The 18095-nt window shown below is 34.9% G+C and overlaps 1 protein-coding gene across 1 annotated transcript in view; it reads right to left on the bottom strand.

Moving 5' to 3' along the window:
* The window catches only part of ICE1 (interactor of little elongation complex ELL subunit 1), an 82958-nt gene that overhangs the window by 23828 nt on the left and 41035 nt on the right, over positions 1–18095 (bottom strand). The window contains exon 14 of the mRNA XM_074205254.1: positions 583–5523. Coding sequence (XP_074061355.1) covers positions 583–5523 — 4941 coding nt within the window. The remainder of the gene's footprint in view (positions 1–582; positions 5524–18095) is intronic.

The raw sequence follows: 18095 nt of genomic DNA, 5'->3' as shown, positions 1-18095 counted from the left end.
AATTCCTAACTTTTGCAAGAGGTTGGGAGGACAGGGAAAGAACTGTCCTTCCATTTCCATTGCTAGTGCCTTTCCTCTGAGATGACATCACACTGACACTAAAAGACTCTGTGTGTGTCTGTGTGTGTGTGTGTGTGTGTGTGTGTGTGTGTATCCTCTGTAGAGCTGAAGTTACTTATTTGCTCATGTCTACTTAACTAATACATAGGAAAAAAATATGTAAGAAAAAGAATATGAACCTAGATCTTCTTGCCTCTTATCTACTTTGCAAAATTATAATATTATTCAATTAATTATATAACTAATATATTATATTTAAATAAACTCTGTAAATAAAGCCTATTATATTGAAATACCTTAAGATTAAATATATTTACTGGCTTTGAAAATAACATTAAATATGAATTATTATTTTCAAGAGAAGCTACTACGCCACCAAGGACTTTAAAACAAAGTTTAATTTGTAACAACTGCTAAATAAAGCTAATGAAGGAAACAAAAATTGTTTTAAAAGAAATTTGTGAAACTTACTGATTTTGAGAACAAATATAATAATTATATACAAGAGACTGAACTACATACCTGCTTTGTGGTACTAAATTCATAGACAACTTCTTTCTCTTGATCCCTCATCACTGGCTTTTTGGAAACATTTCCCACATGCACATGACTTCTAATGACAGGTAACAAATCAAAAGATGACTCAGCAATCTTTTTCAGGACACTGCTCAAGGTTTCATCATGTGGCTCTTTATGTTGCTGTAAAGCTGAAGATGCTTCTGTAACAGAGATGTCCGCTAGTTCCTGAACAGAAGAATTCTCATCATCATCATCACATGTTATTTCATTTTCAGCTTGAGAACTATTTTGGGGTGTCTTGATAATTTCTGGCACATCTACCTTAATCTCTAATTTTGGTGACTCACTGTCTAGACGTAACCTCTTGGCACTCCTTAAGATGGCAGATGGCACCAATGGTCTTTTCCCACTGTGACTCTGAAAACTCGTAAGCTCAGTCCCAGAATCTTTTGGTTTACCTTGATCACATTCAGTGTTGGAACTGCTTCCGGTTTTAACAAAAGCAGTTGATGTAGATGTGATTGCTTTGAAACCTGTGATATTATTCACAGGTCCTGGTAAATTCTTACAATCTGCTGGAGGACATCTATTCAGTTGAATATTCCCTTTGAGAATGTTGAGTGTCCTTGCTCTGGCAGATAGTTCTGGGTACATGGTATCAAGGATTTTTACAGAGTTCTCTTGGGGTCCTCCTAGTGTCGTATTGCCAACTGCTAATGGTGGAAGCCTACCAGGCACAGGAAGTGCATGCTTTGGTGTGGCAGCACAAAACTGCAAAGGAGATGATAAGATTCTCTGACTGGCAGGTGCATCTGAAGGAGATGGAGTATTATGCATAGGGGACTTGTAGCGTGGATCATCAGAGAGTGGAGACATCAGGGGAGGTACTGGTGTGTCACGCAGTGGGGAAATCAGATCATCAAGGGGTGAAGTTAGAGAAGACTGACTAGAAGTTGACATTAGAGGAGAAACTGGATTCAGAGTCCTTGGTGGTGTTGCTAGCAGAGGTGCAAGCAGAGGTGGCAAAGGTGGCCCCATCTCTTGTCTTATTTTACTCAGAGTATCAGGAGAACATTTTGTTGGTGTAGAAGTATCAGCAGTTGCCAAAACTGGCTGGGCTAAATGACTCTGCTGAGGTTTTGCTTTGTTTTTTACCCTTGAAGACTTTCGAGAAGTTTTGCCCTGGCTAATTTCAACCCTGGGTTTCACTAAAGTTTTTATCAGGTTATGTGATGGTTTGAGGTCTGATGTTTTTGACTTACTCTTAGTTTGATCAACTAAATCAACAAATGGTTCAAGTTCTAAAGAATCATGTGTGCTTTCAAAAGAAACATTTGGGGATTCTGCAGTCTGATTATTTCCATGAGAGTCAAAACTTACATCAGACACAGATGAATTCCACAAAGGGTCTTTATCAAAAATACCATTTTGATCACTGTTTAAACCATCTTTCTGTCTAGATGGACAGTCAAAACAACATTCTTTAGATAGGTAGTCACTCTGTTCTTGTTCAGTGTTTGATATGTACTCAGGAGAGGCTATTGGATCAAGTGCATCTTCTAAGACATCTGCAGAAAGAATAGCTTGCACTCTAGGCACTGTCTCAGTACATTCATGCACTATAATTTCATCCATGCTTGACTTGAGATTTTCATCCTTTATAATCTTCCAATCATCAGATTCTTTGTTACTTAAATTCAAATTACTATCCTTTCCATATCCATTTGTAATTTCTGAATTCATCTGAGATATATGATGGAGTAATGTTGGTCCTTCTGAATTGTTAGAATTTTGCTCAATGATACTTTTTTCAAAAGTCTCAGCTTTCATTTCTAAGGTGTCTTTACTATCATTTCTTCCATTGGCTGTATCTGAATATTCTTTATACTCTCTTTCTTCAATGTTTTCATTAACAAACCTATTAGTGCCTGTCTTTCTTTCAGAATCAAAATCTACAAACAACGATGATTGTTTTATGTCTGATGAACACTTAGTTATTTCACAGAAGAGAGATTCTTCTTTCATATGTCCAACTACAACACCACTACAGGTGTTCAGAAAGGAAGGGACATCAGTATATTTAGCATGAGAATCTTTACAATTGTTTTGAATTCCAGGTATATCTTTGGTGTAAGTCTTAGTGGCTTCTTCCAGTGAGCAATGGGTAAATTGACTTGCATATCTAACTTTTCTTAAAGGATAATCATCATCATCCTCTGAATCATTTTTGTCTTTGGAAAGCTCATGAGTTTTCACCCATGAGTTGTTTCTCAAATTTTCTTCAGATATCTTTCCAGGTTTTAGTTCTTTTTTCATTTCCTTATTTGATACTACTTTGTCAAAATATTCTAACATGGAGTTCTCTGAAGTATAGTCCCATAACTGGCTATTTTCAAGAAGCTTAAATATCTCTGATGAATAAAATCCATTTGTATCAGAAACAGCACTTACATTAAAATCTTTCAGAGCTGATGTCAAATACTCCATTTCTAAAGAACTTCTCCTTTTCACATGTGCATGAACATCTCTATAGGTATTAGTTTTTTCTACTTGTGTTTGTAGTTCTTTGAAATTTTGCTCTTTAGTTTTTTTCTTAGTTTCAGCATCATTTTTATTTTTACAATCATAACTAATTTGATTATATTTTTTATCTTCAAAATCATGTTTTGTTTCCTCTTGACTACCCATATAGCACTGTACAATGTCATTAAGTATATTTAGGCTAACATGGGTCTCACTTTCATCTTTTTTACTCAAGGGTGAAGGGAAAGCACATCCTTCTTTCATGTAAGAATTCAAACAAGTATTCCCAGAAGTGCTTTCTTTTTGAATTTGCTGAACATTAAGAGATGCAGAATCCAAGGATGTAATTAGGGCTTCAGCATCTGATAGGGAAGCATCTCTTGAGCAAACTGCTTCTGTGGCCAAACCATCTGGAAGTGAAACTTTTGTAGATGGAGTAAATTCTTCTTTCACATTCAATATTTTAAAAGGACCTTGGTTTTGCTGATCTTGTTTTTCATCTACTTCTGACACATTATTCTTCTGATCCTGTAAGGATATTTCTTCAGATCTAGCTGGCAATTTCCTAATTGTGTCATAATGAGAAGTTTCTACTGATAAAGATTCACTGAAAGACTTTAAATCTGATGTTATCCAGGAAGTAGAGTCTTCTGCTGAGGTACAATTTATTGTCTCTATTTGCTTGATTTTCATTTCGTCAATACCTTTTGCTTTAGATGGGGTATATTGTTCAGTTTCAGTGCTCTCAGGTGCCAAAGTCCTCTCTTTAATATGAGACTCAAGATCCTCCAACTTGGTAACCTGGGGCTCTTCAGATTTCAATGGCTCAGGAATAATTGAGACCTGGTGATCTAAAAAAGAAACAGGTTTAAATTTAATTTCTCCATGACAATCCAATTTGGGTGATGACAGCATATTTTCTCTGACAGCCATTTCTATTTGTAATTGCTTACTTTCGTCTTGTTCACATTTGAATTTTGTTTCTGGACTTCTATCATATTCTCTTTTTATTAGCATACCAGCATCTACATTGTGGCATGAAGCACTTAAGTCTAAATCAATATTTCTCTTTACCAAGTCACTCTGAGACAATGCTGAAATTACATCTTCTGATTTAATTGCATTAAGTTCAATTCCTGATTCTTCAGTTTCACATTGTTCATTATCTGTGTTTTTTACAAATGCTGCCTGATCAACTACATAGATGCTAGTCATGACTTTTGATACATCAGAACATTCTGTCTCTCTATTAATTTGATCAATAAGTTCGGGTGTTGCTGAATTAGGTCTCAAAGCATTTATATTTTTCTCTAGATTGTATTCACCTTTAGAATAATCTGTAGGTTCAGACTGCTTCTTTAAAGTATCTGAAATTTTATTCTGAATTGTTTCATAGGATTTTTGTTCTGTGCAATGTAGTTGATTAGAAACCGTTTCATTTAGAAAGTCTGTACTTTCAGCTTCAATTAAAGTACACTGCCCACTAAATTTCCAAGAAACGTCATTACTATATCCTAAATCAAAGGAAAACTGAGGATTACTACAATCAGATGACATAATAGTGGGAGAAGAGGACACAAGATTTGTCTTGATATCAAGCTCACTTGTGTCCACCATAATGGGTATATCTTGTTTGGATTCAGAAGGTTTCTGTATGTTAAGCCCTTGAGTTTCTTTTGCTGCCTTTCCAGGCATTTCTCCAGCTATTTCTTGGAAGTGTTCAGAGACTATGAGCATTTTTTCATTTTCAGAGGTGAGTTCACTAATGGGTGCTTGTTTCATAAATTCTGATATGTGTGATTCAACTCCAGGTAATGAGTTTTTTTCTTCAGGTGCAATTGGTAAAACTAACTTTTCTTGGCTAAGCAAAGAATTACATATTTCATCATTTAAAACAGCATTATCTGTCACTTGTACTTGATCATCAGATATCTTCTGTAAACATTCAGTTTCAGTGGGTAAACAGTGTATTTCAAAGGATGCTCCTTCACTTTGCATGGGTGCATCATCTCTCTCCTCCTCATCTTGTGGTATAATACTTTTATCCAAGATACATTTATTTTCATCTTCTGTACTTTCACATGACACCATAAGATCCTCTTTATATGATATTGGGCTAGCACCTGAAAAGGGCATCTCCATTTCTTTTGAATTAGGTTTACTATCCTTAAATTCAAATTCTGTTGTTAAAATGTCACATCTAATAGCCATTTCTTCATTCATTTCCAGATTCATTGGATCCTGGGTTCTAAGATTTGGTTCAGGCTGTTCTATTAGTTTCCTATTTTCTTCTTTTTCTCTAGAAGAGGGAAAAGCATTCAATGACTCAGTTGTGCCATTTTCTAAAAGAGGTTGAATACTATGTTCAATATCCACTAACTCTTCTTCACTGGAATCTGTAAAATCTCCAAAATAGTCCTCCTAGAGAGAAAAAAAAAACACTTTATGATTAGTTATATTAGTTTACTTAATCAAATACATAATTAAGGTTCAAAGATTCACAAGGTACCCCATCACCACCTATAAGAGTTTAATGAAGTAGCTAGTTCAATTTACTATGACCTTTATTAAAGGGTTGAAATATTCATCAAAAAAAAGATATGCAATATATTGACTTTAATCCTGAATTACTTTTATTATATACTTAATCAAATATCAAGTTTATGTCATCAAAGGCCCAGTACGCCTAATAATATTTAGCATATATTTTCATTATTTTATATTATTAGGGATAAATGCTATAGCAACAAGAAAAAGAAATAAAGATATTCAATTTCTAGCATGATAAACATATGCTACTCTATATTCTCTATATTCTAATATATCTATAATCCAAACTTTTGTGTTCCTTTCAATAACTGTGTATATATCTAATGCCATCAGTGATTGTTCCAAAAACATTTGTCTGACCCATAAAATTTTAACAGGTGAAATGAAGTTTAAGAGGTGACATTTACAAAAGGAAAGAAAAAATCTGCGCTGGAAAGAATTTTGTCAAACCAATACTCTAAATTCTCTAAACAACCACCATTCTCAAGCACAGTTTCAACAAAGGTGCAATTCAGAATGTACCTGAAAACTTCTCAGGAGAAAGAAACCTCCATACCTCCTGAAGTTGCCCATTTTACTTTTGGGTTAACAGATATAATGGGGGTGGGGAACCTCCTTTCTGCAACTACTTATTATTCCAACTTCTGTCCTTAGGGAAAATAAGAACAAGTCAAAACTCTTCCACCTGGCAAATACAAACATTTGAATCCAGCTATCTTTCTTTGCCTTCATTTCTTCAAGCTAAACATGTACCCTTCCCTCAATCAAAGTGTCTGGGACTTGGGAATCTTCATGATCCTGGTCATCATCCTCTTTACAGCTCATCAATGACTTTTCTAAAATTCAATACCAAACATAAAATTGCAGATTGTCATCTTAACAACAGAACAGAACAGCAAAGCATAATAAGCACTGTCTATTATCTGGTTAATGTGCCTCCCCACCCCCTTAGCTTGTTTTGCCTATCAAAGCAAGCAAAGTACAAAGAAGATCATCATCACAGTCAGTCTTTCTATTTGGGAGATAAATTCTTAAGCCATGGATATTCTTGAGAAAAAGAAAATTTCAAAATGAGTCTACCTTCTATAGTGAAGATGGCAAAACGGTAAGAAAAGGGCAGAAAATGTGAAGAAGCAGATTTTTGATAAACAATTAACTTAGGTATTAAATATACCTACTGATCAAGTGAACATACCACCTTCAAGAAATGAATCATATCAATCTTCCTATGAATAAATCTAAAAGACAAAAGTTGCAGCTAAAAAAAAAGAGCTGGTAGAATCAATTTTACTATGCATCTAAAGGCAATAAAAAAACATTTCATAAGACATTTATTTTTTTATCGATTCTGTGCTTACAATAAGCATTTTAAGAACACTACTATGAAAAGAATTGAAGATCATGCATCATTATGTGTTGCAGCAGATAAAGAGGTAGCAGAATTTCATAAAGAAATCCAAAATCAAAAACATAAACATTAATTCTGGGGGCGGCTTCAATGTATAAGAAAATAGAATTCTTAAGAAATGAGATCAAAAACTTTAAAGAGAACTTTCCTTCCTTCCTTCCTTCCTTCCTTCCTTCCTCCCTCCCTCCCTCTCTCTCTCTTTCTTTCTAGGTTTTTGTAAGGTAAATGGAGTTAAATGGCTTGCCCAAGGCCACACAGCTAGGTAATTATTAAGTGTGTGAGGCTGGATTTGAACTCAGGTACTCCTGACTCCAGGGCCAGTGTGCCACCTAGTTCCCCCTAAAGAGAATTTGCAAACCCACAAATCATGAATACTTTGAGAAAAAGATTATCTGGTTGCTAAATATAAGATCCATAAAGTAACTTTACAACAAATGAAAAAGATTAGATTTTAATGGGCAGGATAGACATGATTAATGACGTAGGAGTTCTTTCTGTATGAGTTCTCAGACCACCTACTTATTGAAGATCAATATCAAAAAACACAAAAGAATGAAAATAAGATGGAATATATAGTGCAAAATGAAGCAACTCCAACCTGACCTAATCAAATAACTTTGTGATAGTAAACATTGGGAAAAATGGTAAAAGAAGAGACACTGATATGAACTATTAGCATTTCCAAAGGAAGATTAGAGGATCAATATAATGAGTTCAAAAGAGCTTGGAAACCAATTGATTTTGTCAAGCAGAAAGAGAAGGATGTTAGGAGCAACATCATTTTAAATCATAAATTTATTTTTTTAAAATATTAATGAAGATGAAAGATTATGAATACTGGTGATTCATAAAATACAAAAGCAATAATAATGGAAAACAAAGAAACCTTGATGAGAAAATCAAATAAACAAAGTAGAATGATGACAATAAACAAATGAATGATAGTTGAATATTAAAATTACTTTTCCAATAAGCTATTTTAGTTATCAATAGGGAATTGCCATATTTAAACTCTGACACTGTGTGCAATCTTTGAGGTACTATATGAGGAAGTAAAAATGACAGAAGGAAACAAATTAAGAAGAGTAGCTAGATTAGACTAAGTATATACATAGAGAAAAAGTTCACACCGGGGTCAACATAACTTAAGTTGCTGATACTGTTAGCAGTCTTCCCTAACTCCCACCAAAATAACCATGATAATCTTAATGACGATATATGACGATAATCTTATGACTTTTTTATCTATTAAAAATTGTTAGGAAAATACCAAGTATACACATTAAACCTTTGAAAAAAGTATGAAAGGGAAAGCAAAATAAGGTCTTTATTAACAATGCTTTTACAGCAAAATCATATCATCTATGTAGTTACAAAACTACAGAATCCTAGATTACAAAGTCATTGTGCTTGGTATTTGATTCAAAAAGTCCCAGATCAAGTGCTGCAGTAGATATGGCACTAGGCTTGGAATCAGGACACTTACTAGCTACCCTGACCCTGAGCAAATCACTTAATCTACCTTGTCTAAGATTCTCATCTGGCAAACCACTCAAGATTCTTTGCTAAGAAAATCCCAAATTGGGGTCTCAAAGAGTTGAATACAACTAAAATGAATGAACAACAAATGAACCAACAGGGTAATATGTCCCCCATTTTTATTACCTTTTCAACTAACAAGGTGACTCCCAAACATATTACAAAACCACAATACTATTTTTGAAAATCATAACAACAAAAGCAACTTTGTCCAACAACCATTTGATTACCAAACACAGTATAAATTAAGGAGACAAACTATTGTTAAAGGTATTTCCAACTGTCAGAGAGGTTGACCATAGCCAATTAAAAGAGAGGAAATTCCTTCACTGACAGTGAAGTCCACCAGACAATTTTTCTTTTGCAGTTGACACAGTGTTGCTGGTAATAATCTCTAGAACATTTCAAAATATCCAAAAAGAATTCCATAACCACAAAAATAAAAGAAAAAAAGTCTGAACAATTAGTCATATAGAAAAAAGTAAATGAATAATGCCTTAAAATGTACACATACAACAGCATCCCATACAGTTATGGCATTAACAACTGTATCTTAGACACTGTAGGTGACATGTCTAGAAGATGACCATGACGTTAGGGAGGTGACGCCATGACAAGCACATGAACAGAATTTGAGTTAGGGGGATCTATGCCAAGTCATCAGCTTCACTTTCTACCCTGGAACCATCTGAGTCCAGTGGCCAAATGTGAATCAAATATGACTGGAGATGACCCTGGATTTGTAGCAATCAGGGTTAAGTGACTTACCCAAGGTCACACAGCCAATGTCTGAGGTCAAATCTGAACTCAGGTCTTCTAGACTTCTGGGCTAGTGCTCTACCCATTATGACATCTCAACAAACAATACTGCAGATGTACAATAAGCCAAACCCAAAATAAAACAAAAGAGCTGGCTGGACTGCAATTTGTTTGTATGTCGCTGTCTTTCTCTTTTTTTTAGCAAGAAATGGTTGAATGACTTGCCCAGGGACACATAGATTATAAGTGATCAAGGCTAAATTGAATTCGGGTCTTCCTGACTGTATGGTTTATGCTCCTGCCATTGAACCATCTAACTGCTCCGCCCCCAATTGCATTTTTTATATACATTCCAACAGAAATCATAAATCTAAGAGGTTTCACCAATACTGAACAGAATGTCTGAAACTAGGACTAATAAGTTTTGTTACCATTTTGGAATAGGAAAAAAACCACTGATTTTTGAAAAAGATTCTCTTGAAAAAAAAAAAATTGTGAATTCACATTTAAATTCACTTAGGGTTCCCTAAGAAAAGCAAGGGAAAATATAAAAGTGAAAGTCTGAACAATAAGGATTAACATGGTTAACCAGAATTATTTAATTTTTAAATTTAAGTAGAACCCCACAAAGTTGCAAAATGTCAGAAAGGAAAGTGACTACTGTACAACTAGCAAGGGGAAAATGGGATCTATCCAATATACTATTTATTTTCATACTTAGATTTTTGTTTTTGTTTTTGAAACTTGTTTAATAGAAAATTCTTCTTGGTCTTTTGGTTGAGGATGGTATACATCTATTAGATGATGATCAAAAAATATTTATAGCTAATAAGGAGTGGCTCACCTTTTTTTAAAGGGTTTCAAACAAACTGCAGAGAAATAGAAAAAATATACATTTATATTGCTAAGGCAGATATCAATATTTGATAACATTCATATTCTCTTCTCCCCTTTGGAAGAAAAATAATAAAACTCACAAATGTTTTTAAATATAATAAAATAAACATGACATTTAATGTTATAACATATAACTAATATAATGAAAAATAATAAATGTATATAAACAAATGTCTAGAAATGAGTAATAACAAAAGACAAAAGTCAAAAATTGTGAACTTGACTTTATAGATATTGTTATTTGATGGGATGTAGCGCATAATTAGAATATATTTATGGACAAAATTCTTTCTTAAAAAGAAATTAGGTAAAAGGAATAGTGAAACCATATTTTACATAAGAATTTTATTGATATGAAGAAATATGCATACTAGAACAGTATATTCAATCATATTGTAGTTACATTAAAATTTTTGTATCATTAAAAAAATTTTACCTTCAAAAACAATTTTAAATTCATCATATCTTTTACATTTATATGTAAATTTTATGATGAATGTTATTAGTGCATTATATAATTTATGTATACATGTATGTGGATTTGGGTAAGCATGCTCAAAAATTTTTCCTAATAGTGGTGCACAATGAATAAAAGTTTGGATACAACTCACTAAGTCTGGATACAACTCAATGATCTAGATACCTGTTGAGCTGATATTTCTCTGCTAAAAGTAGACCTCACCCTGTCTTTATAATTTCATTCTTCTATGGGTGCATGAATTGTGCAAATCATTGCCTTGATTGTGACCAACAACTTACAAAAGTAGAAAATTTCTCAGGAAATGTTCATATCAGTTTGTGGTAAAATAAGGATAGGAAAATTAAGCATAGATGAAAGAGCATCTAAGATTATGGGAGATTTCATTTTTATAAAGTCAAAACTGGGATATGTGGCAAGGATAAATATTGAATAATTATTAGGTAAGGAACCAAGGCAACACATATAAAAATTGTGATCAGGTGCAATTTGGTCTAGGAACACCAAGCTGACTCAGCATTAGTAATATTATAAATACAACATTCCATATCAGAATATGCAGAAAATGCTAAAAAGTAGTTATAGAGAAACTTTGCTTAATATAGTGAAGTGTTATCTATTGAAAATCAAGAACTATAATAATCTGGAATATGGAATAGTTAGAGATCTTTCTTTTTTTATTTTTATTTTTTTTAAGTTTTTTGCAAGGCAGTGGGGTTAGTGACTTGCCCAAGGTCACACAGTTAGGTAATTATTAAGTGTCTGAGGCCACATTTGAACTCAGGTCCCCCTGACTCCAGGGCTGGTGCTCTATCCACTGTGCCACCTAGCTGCCCCCAACTAGAGATCTTTCTAATGAGGAAAGGGTAGAGGAGTAAGAGGAAAAATGTCTATAGTGAGCAATAATACTTGCTTTAATTCTAGAAATGTTAACAATTGTAATATGATAAAATAAAGAAGTTGAGGCAATAAACATGGCCCAAAAAGAAATATACTATTTTAGAATGACATGATAGTTTACATAAAAAAAACTCAAGGGAGTCAACTAAAAAGTTAATTCTTTAACTGCAGAAAAGCATCAAGTAAGAAAGTATAAACATCATCAGCTTTTTATATATACATTACCAACAAAACCCAACAGGAAGAAAAAAATTCCATTCAAAAGAACTATAAAGTCATTAATATAGAGAATTCCATCTTCTAAGACATATCAAGAATTAATACATTCTTTAGAAAAACAAAAAAAAAGGAAATTATGAATGGTTAGGCTAGGCTAATTAGGAGAAAAGTGCTAACAAAATCACCAAGGGATTATTTAATAGAACTAGACAAAATAAAATTTGGATGAATTGAACACAATAGGTTAACAATACTCCAAAATTACTGAAACACAGTAGCATGAGTATTGTAACCTATGGACATCAGTGACTGTGATAAGGACTTTTTCTTCAACGGAAAGTACAAAGGAAAATGGAAAACGTTCTGGTAGAAACTGAATTCTCACTAAAATTTCAAACTATGGACTGTGCTAAACAGAAAGCAGACCCTGACATAAAATAAAATTTCATATCAACAAATTTGAGGAAGAGAAAAGAATACAGATATAGATATAGAAGAGTTCTTTCCCAAAGAAGAGAGATCATAGGAGAGAAATTAGTAATTTTGATTATATAAACTTGTAACAGCTTTTATATAATCAGAGTAGATTCAAAGGAAAAGTTCGCTGGGAAAAAATAGTTACTACATAAAGACATTTAAGCAATCTAATCAATCATTCAACAAGTACTTATTGAGTACATACTATGTGTCAGGCACATACTAGGTTGGCACCGGGAAAATAATACAAGGAATGTAACAATACTTACTCTAATGAAACTTATATTCTAATGGGGAGAAGACACAGAAATGCATAAAATGAATTCCAGATCACTTGAATAACAAGTCAGAACAATTTTCCCCAGTCCTCACTCAAAAACTTTCATAAAGAACCAGGCAATAGGGAGAGAGCAATTATAAGTTTTTCCAGTAGGTCAAGACACCAATAAATTGAAGAAGATAATAGTCCTGGGAATGTTCAACAGTGAGGTCTAATGACTAATTGCATTAAACTCAGCACTGCTCCATCCTAGTCACAAAGTTCCAAGATGAATATTATATAATATTGGCTCATTAAAAATATGGTCAAGGACTTGAACATAAAAGGTCACCTTCTAAAAAATTAAGAGACAAAAGTGACTATAAAAAAATACACAATTCTGACTACATAAATTTTGTAAAAACCTTTGAGCAAAATCAGTGTAGAAGGAAGAAAAGTATAGACATCAAGAAGAAAAAATAATCTGTTTCAAAAGTCACTGATAAAAGTCTATCATAAAAGAGGTAGAGGAATGATACAAATATACAAGATCAAGACTTATTCCTAAAAAAGAGTTAAAGATTTGATGTTTTCAAAAGATAAGTTATAAAGTGCCAGTAATTATATGGGCACAGATTTCTTATGGTTTTAGACAAATGCCCATGATCACACAAATAGTATGGATAGAATTAAGATTTGAACTCAACCAGTTCTCTAACCATAATCAAACACTGTCTCTACAATCCAATATTCTTGCTCATATCATTCTGCAATAATTCAATGGAAAGATCTTGGCTCTGCATTCAAGGAATTAATAAAAAGTTATTTATCAAGTGCTAAGTGTCGGTTCCCATGACGAACAATGGGGCTGCAAACACAAGCAAACAACATAATTTCTGCTCTCAAGGAGATGACATTTTGATTGAAAAAGGAGTATGTCACTTAACTACCCTATGGATCAACTACTTGAAGGCTCTGGCTCCCTCTCCTTATTCCAAGAGGGCAGTAGCAAGAGATAGGAGTAATAGATTCTGCCTTGATCTAAAACAAAAGAAAGACTTTTAAACTTTTAATTATAAAGATTAGTATAAGCGTCCTGGGTTTTTCCTTCTTTTCTTCTAACTTCCAAGGTAAAATTTTAGGATAGTTAGAGAAGTTTCATTTCTGCATCTTTATGGCATGCTTGTAATACAACTGTTAAAAACAAAATTAAATATCAATCTGTTTTCCCCATATATTTACAAAATATGTCTTCCATAAAAATTAGCTTCACTGAACAGTTTTAGAAAGAAACTGATTTGCCTATCTTACCCTACAGGAAAGTAAGACTGAAAGGGAATAAGAGAATGGGGGAGTGGGGAAATGATATAAAAGGGAGGGTTTAAAAGAAAGAAAAGCAGACTAGGGGAGGGAGTAGTCAGAAGTGAAACACTTTTGAGAAGGGACCAGGTGAAAGGAGAGAACAGAACAAGCAAGAAGAACAAGCAAGAAGAAATAGAATGGAGGTAAACACTGTCAGAAATGAATGAATAGAAAAAATTTTGAAGCAAGTTTCTCCTATAAATATTTCATTTCTCAAGCTTATAGATAACTGAGTCAAATTTGTACAAGTGGATGTCATTCCTCAAATGATAAACGATCAAGGGATATGAATAGTTTTCAGATGAGATAAGCTCTCCATAGCCATGTGAAAAAATGCTCTAACTCACTACTGATTGGAGAAATGCAAATTAAAACAATATTGAGGTATCACCTCATACTTATTAGATTCACTAATAAGACAAAAAAAAAGACAAATGTTGAAGAGAGGTGGGAAAAATGAGACACTGATGCATTGTTGGGGGAGTTGTGATCTGATTCAACCATTCTATATAGCAATTTGGAACTATGTCCAAAGGTTATTTATAGGACAGTGTATGCCCTTTGACGTAACAAGAGCTATTGCTAGGTGTGTATGCCAAAAGAGATATAAAACAAAAATAAAAAAGGTCCATGTGTATAGAGGTATTTGTCTTTTCTGGTGATGGGGAATAGGAAATTGAGGGAATGTCCATCAATTGGGGAATGGATGAAAAAATTGTGATATATGATTATGATGGAATACTATTCTGCTATAAGAAATGATAAGCCAGGGGTAGCTAGGTGGTGCAGTGGATAAGAGCACCGTCAGGAGAGCCTGAGTTCAAATCTGGCCTCAGACACTTAATAATTACCTAGCTGTGTGGCCTTGGGTAAGCCACTTAACTCCATTGCCTTGCAAAAAAAAAAAAAAAAAAAGAAATGATAAGCCGGATGCTCTCGGGAGAACCTAGAAACACATGAACTGAAGCAATGTGAAATGTACTCCGTACAAAGTAACAGAAATGTTTAAAATAATCAGCTGTGAATGACTTGCTATTCTCATGAATACCATGATTTAAGACAACTCTGAAGGACTTAAGATGAAGAATGCTATTCATTTCCCAGGAGAAAGTTCTGATTTTGGTTCTATATTTTCTTTCACCATATTATAGAAATATTTTGCCCTACACACATACAGTCTATATTGAATTGCTTGCCTTCTCAATGTTGGGGAGAAGAGGGGAAGAGATTTTGGAACTCAGTATCCAAAATGAATGTTGAAAATTGTTTATATATGTATCTGGGGAAAATTAAAATACCTTAAAAGAAAAAAGAAGTAGTCATTTGTATGGTTTCAGAAAAATCTGGAAAAACTTTTATAAGTTTTATAAGTTTATAAGTTTATAACTTACGTAAAGTGAATTAAGCAGAACCTGGAGAACATTGTACACAGTAAAAGAAACCCTGAGGATGACCAACCGTGAAGATTTATCCAATGATTATCAAGATCAATGATCCAAGATAATTCCAAAAGACCCATGATGAAAAAGGCTATCCACCTCTAAAGAAAACAGATTGAAGCATGCTTTTTTAAACTTCACCACTCTTGGTTTTATTGGTATGTGTATGTTTTTTCTTTTGCAATATGACTAATATGGCAATTTGTTATGCATGATGTCACATATGTAATCTTTATCAAACTTCTCTCCTTCACAATGAGAGATGGGGGGGAGAAAGAGAAAAGGAGGAATTTAGAACTCAAAATTTTTAGAAATTAATGTTGTAGGGGGCAGCTTGGTACCACAGTGGACAGAGTGAGGCTCTGGAGTCAGGAGGACCTGAGTTCAAATTTGGCCTCAGAAACTTAATAATGGCCTAGCTGTGTGACACTGGGCAAGTCATTTAACCCCATTGCCTCAAAAAAATTTAATATTGTACAAAGGATTCTGGGAAGATGGCAGAATAAGACAGGAAGTTCTGAGCTTTCCAAAATTCTCTCTCAAACAAGGTAAATTATCACCTCAAAGAGAACTTTGAGCAGTAGAAATAATTAAAAGTCTAGGTAGAGTAATTGTTCTCAGCTGTAACTGAGAATGAAATAGCATATGCCCAGCGAGTACAGAAGCAGAAGGGTAGGGGCCCTGTTGGCTGGGGGCATTTGCAAGAGAGTAGAGTCCCTAATTTTTGTTTCAGAGCAGAAGGTTAAGCTGAAGTTTATAGCTGTAGGAGGGGAGGCAGGAAGCAAGAGCTCAACAACAGTGTGAAAAACCTAAAGCCGAAGTTATCATCATTTGCATCTCAGGACTAGAACCTGACTATAATAATAAGCTACTAAAAAAATTAGTAACCAAAAAAAATAACTCAAACATAGAGTTATACTATGAGAACAGAGAAGATCTGGGTTCATAATCAGAAGAGAGGGAAATTGAAAAAAACACTTCTATGGGGGCAACTAGGTGGCACAGTGGATAAAGCACTGGCCCTGGAGTCAGGAGGACCTGAGTTCAGCCTCAGACAATAATTACCAATAAAGAAGTTGCCTTGCAAAAAAAAAAACAAAACACAAAACTTCTACTTTAAAGAAAAATGTCAAAAGGTTACAAGTTCAAAAAAAGAGCTCTTAGAGATCTTAAAACCAGAATGGCACAGGGAAAACTAATACCATTATAAGACACCAAGATATAATAAAACAAAATCAAAAGAATGAAAAAAATGAAGAGAAAGTGAAACTCACTGGAAATAACAAATGACTAAAAGAATAGATCAAAGAGAAAGAATATAAAAATCGTTGGAACTCTCTGAAAGTTATGAACCCTCCCAAAAAATCTAGATACCATTAGGGAAAATTGCCCTCAAATTCTAGAATGAGAGAGTAAAATAGAAAAAGAAAAAAAAATCTACCAATCACCACCTGAAAGCAATCTCAAGATGAAAACTTAGAGGAAGTTTATAGTCAAATTTTAAAACTCCCAAGTCAAGAGAAAAATAGGGCATGGAACCTAGGAAAAAAAAACAAATAATTTAAATTATGTAGAGCTAGAGGTGAGGATAAACACAAAACCTAGCAACTTCTTCATTAAAAAAAAAACAGCGGGGGGGGGGGGGGCAGAGCCAAGATGGCGACAAGAAGGGATCCAGTCTCAGGCGCTCTCTGATAAAACTTGAAACTAAGGACTCTAACTAAACTTTCGAGAGACAGAACCCACAGAGGGACCCAGAGAGGCAGTTCTCCTACTCAAGGTAACCTGGAAAAGAGCAGAAAGGCTCTGCCTCCCGGGGGTCGGAGGGGCGGCCCGCCAGAGCGAAAGAACTTCAGCCTCCCAGAGGCAACCCCAGGGTGCTAGGAGCATGGCTCACAGCAGCGGGGGAGTCTCCTGAGCTACACCCTGGAAAGCACCAGGCAAAAAGTGGGGGAACAGCGGGGGACCTCTGCCAGAGGGAGCACTTGGAGCCCAGCCCTCAGGGCACACAGCAAGCAGCTTGGTCTTTCTGCAGCTCAGATCCAGAAACAGAAGAAACAGAAGCAGGGGGAGCTGGTAAGCAGGAGCCTCCAGGGCATGAGCCCATTGAGCTGAGGGAGGGGAGTGAAGAGAGAGAGAGATTGCAGAGCTCTGTCTTCTGCCCCTGCAACAGGACTCTAGGGCTCTGACCATATTCAGATCCTGATCGCAGTGTAGGCCCCCCAAAGAACAGCAGAGCCCCCCCCCCCAGCCCCGTGGCAGAGGGGGGTGCATATGGTCATTCACAGACCAGGAGGGAGGACAGAACCTCACACACTGAGACCCTTGTGGGAGTGTCCCAAAAGCTCAGGAAGCACCCCAGAACCAGGCCCAGGCTGGGAAAAATGAGCAAGCAGAGAAACAAGAGGAAGACCAGTGAGAAATATTTTGCATATGAGCCCAAGAAGGATCAAAATACTCAGTCTGAAGATGAGGAAGCACAAGCTCTTGCATCTAAAGACTCCAAGAAAAACAGAAATTGGGCTCAGGCTATGACAGAGCTCACAAAAGACTTTGAAAATCAAATGAGGGAGTTGGAAGAAAAACTGGGAAAAGAAAGGAGAGAGATACAGGAAAAATATGAAAATGAAGTCAGCAGCTTAGTCAAGGAAATCCAAAAAAATGCTGAAGAAAATAGCATGCTAAAAACCAGCTTAGGTAAAATGG

This window comes from Macrotis lagotis, chromosome X, assembly GCF_037893015.1.
Source record: "Macrotis lagotis isolate mMagLag1 chromosome X, bilby.v1.9.chrom.fasta, whole genome shotgun sequence".
Classification (NCBI taxonomy): Eukaryota; Metazoa; Chordata; class Mammalia; order Peramelemorphia; family Peramelidae; genus Macrotis; species Macrotis lagotis.
This window is presented reverse-complemented; position numbering and strand designations above follow the sequence as displayed.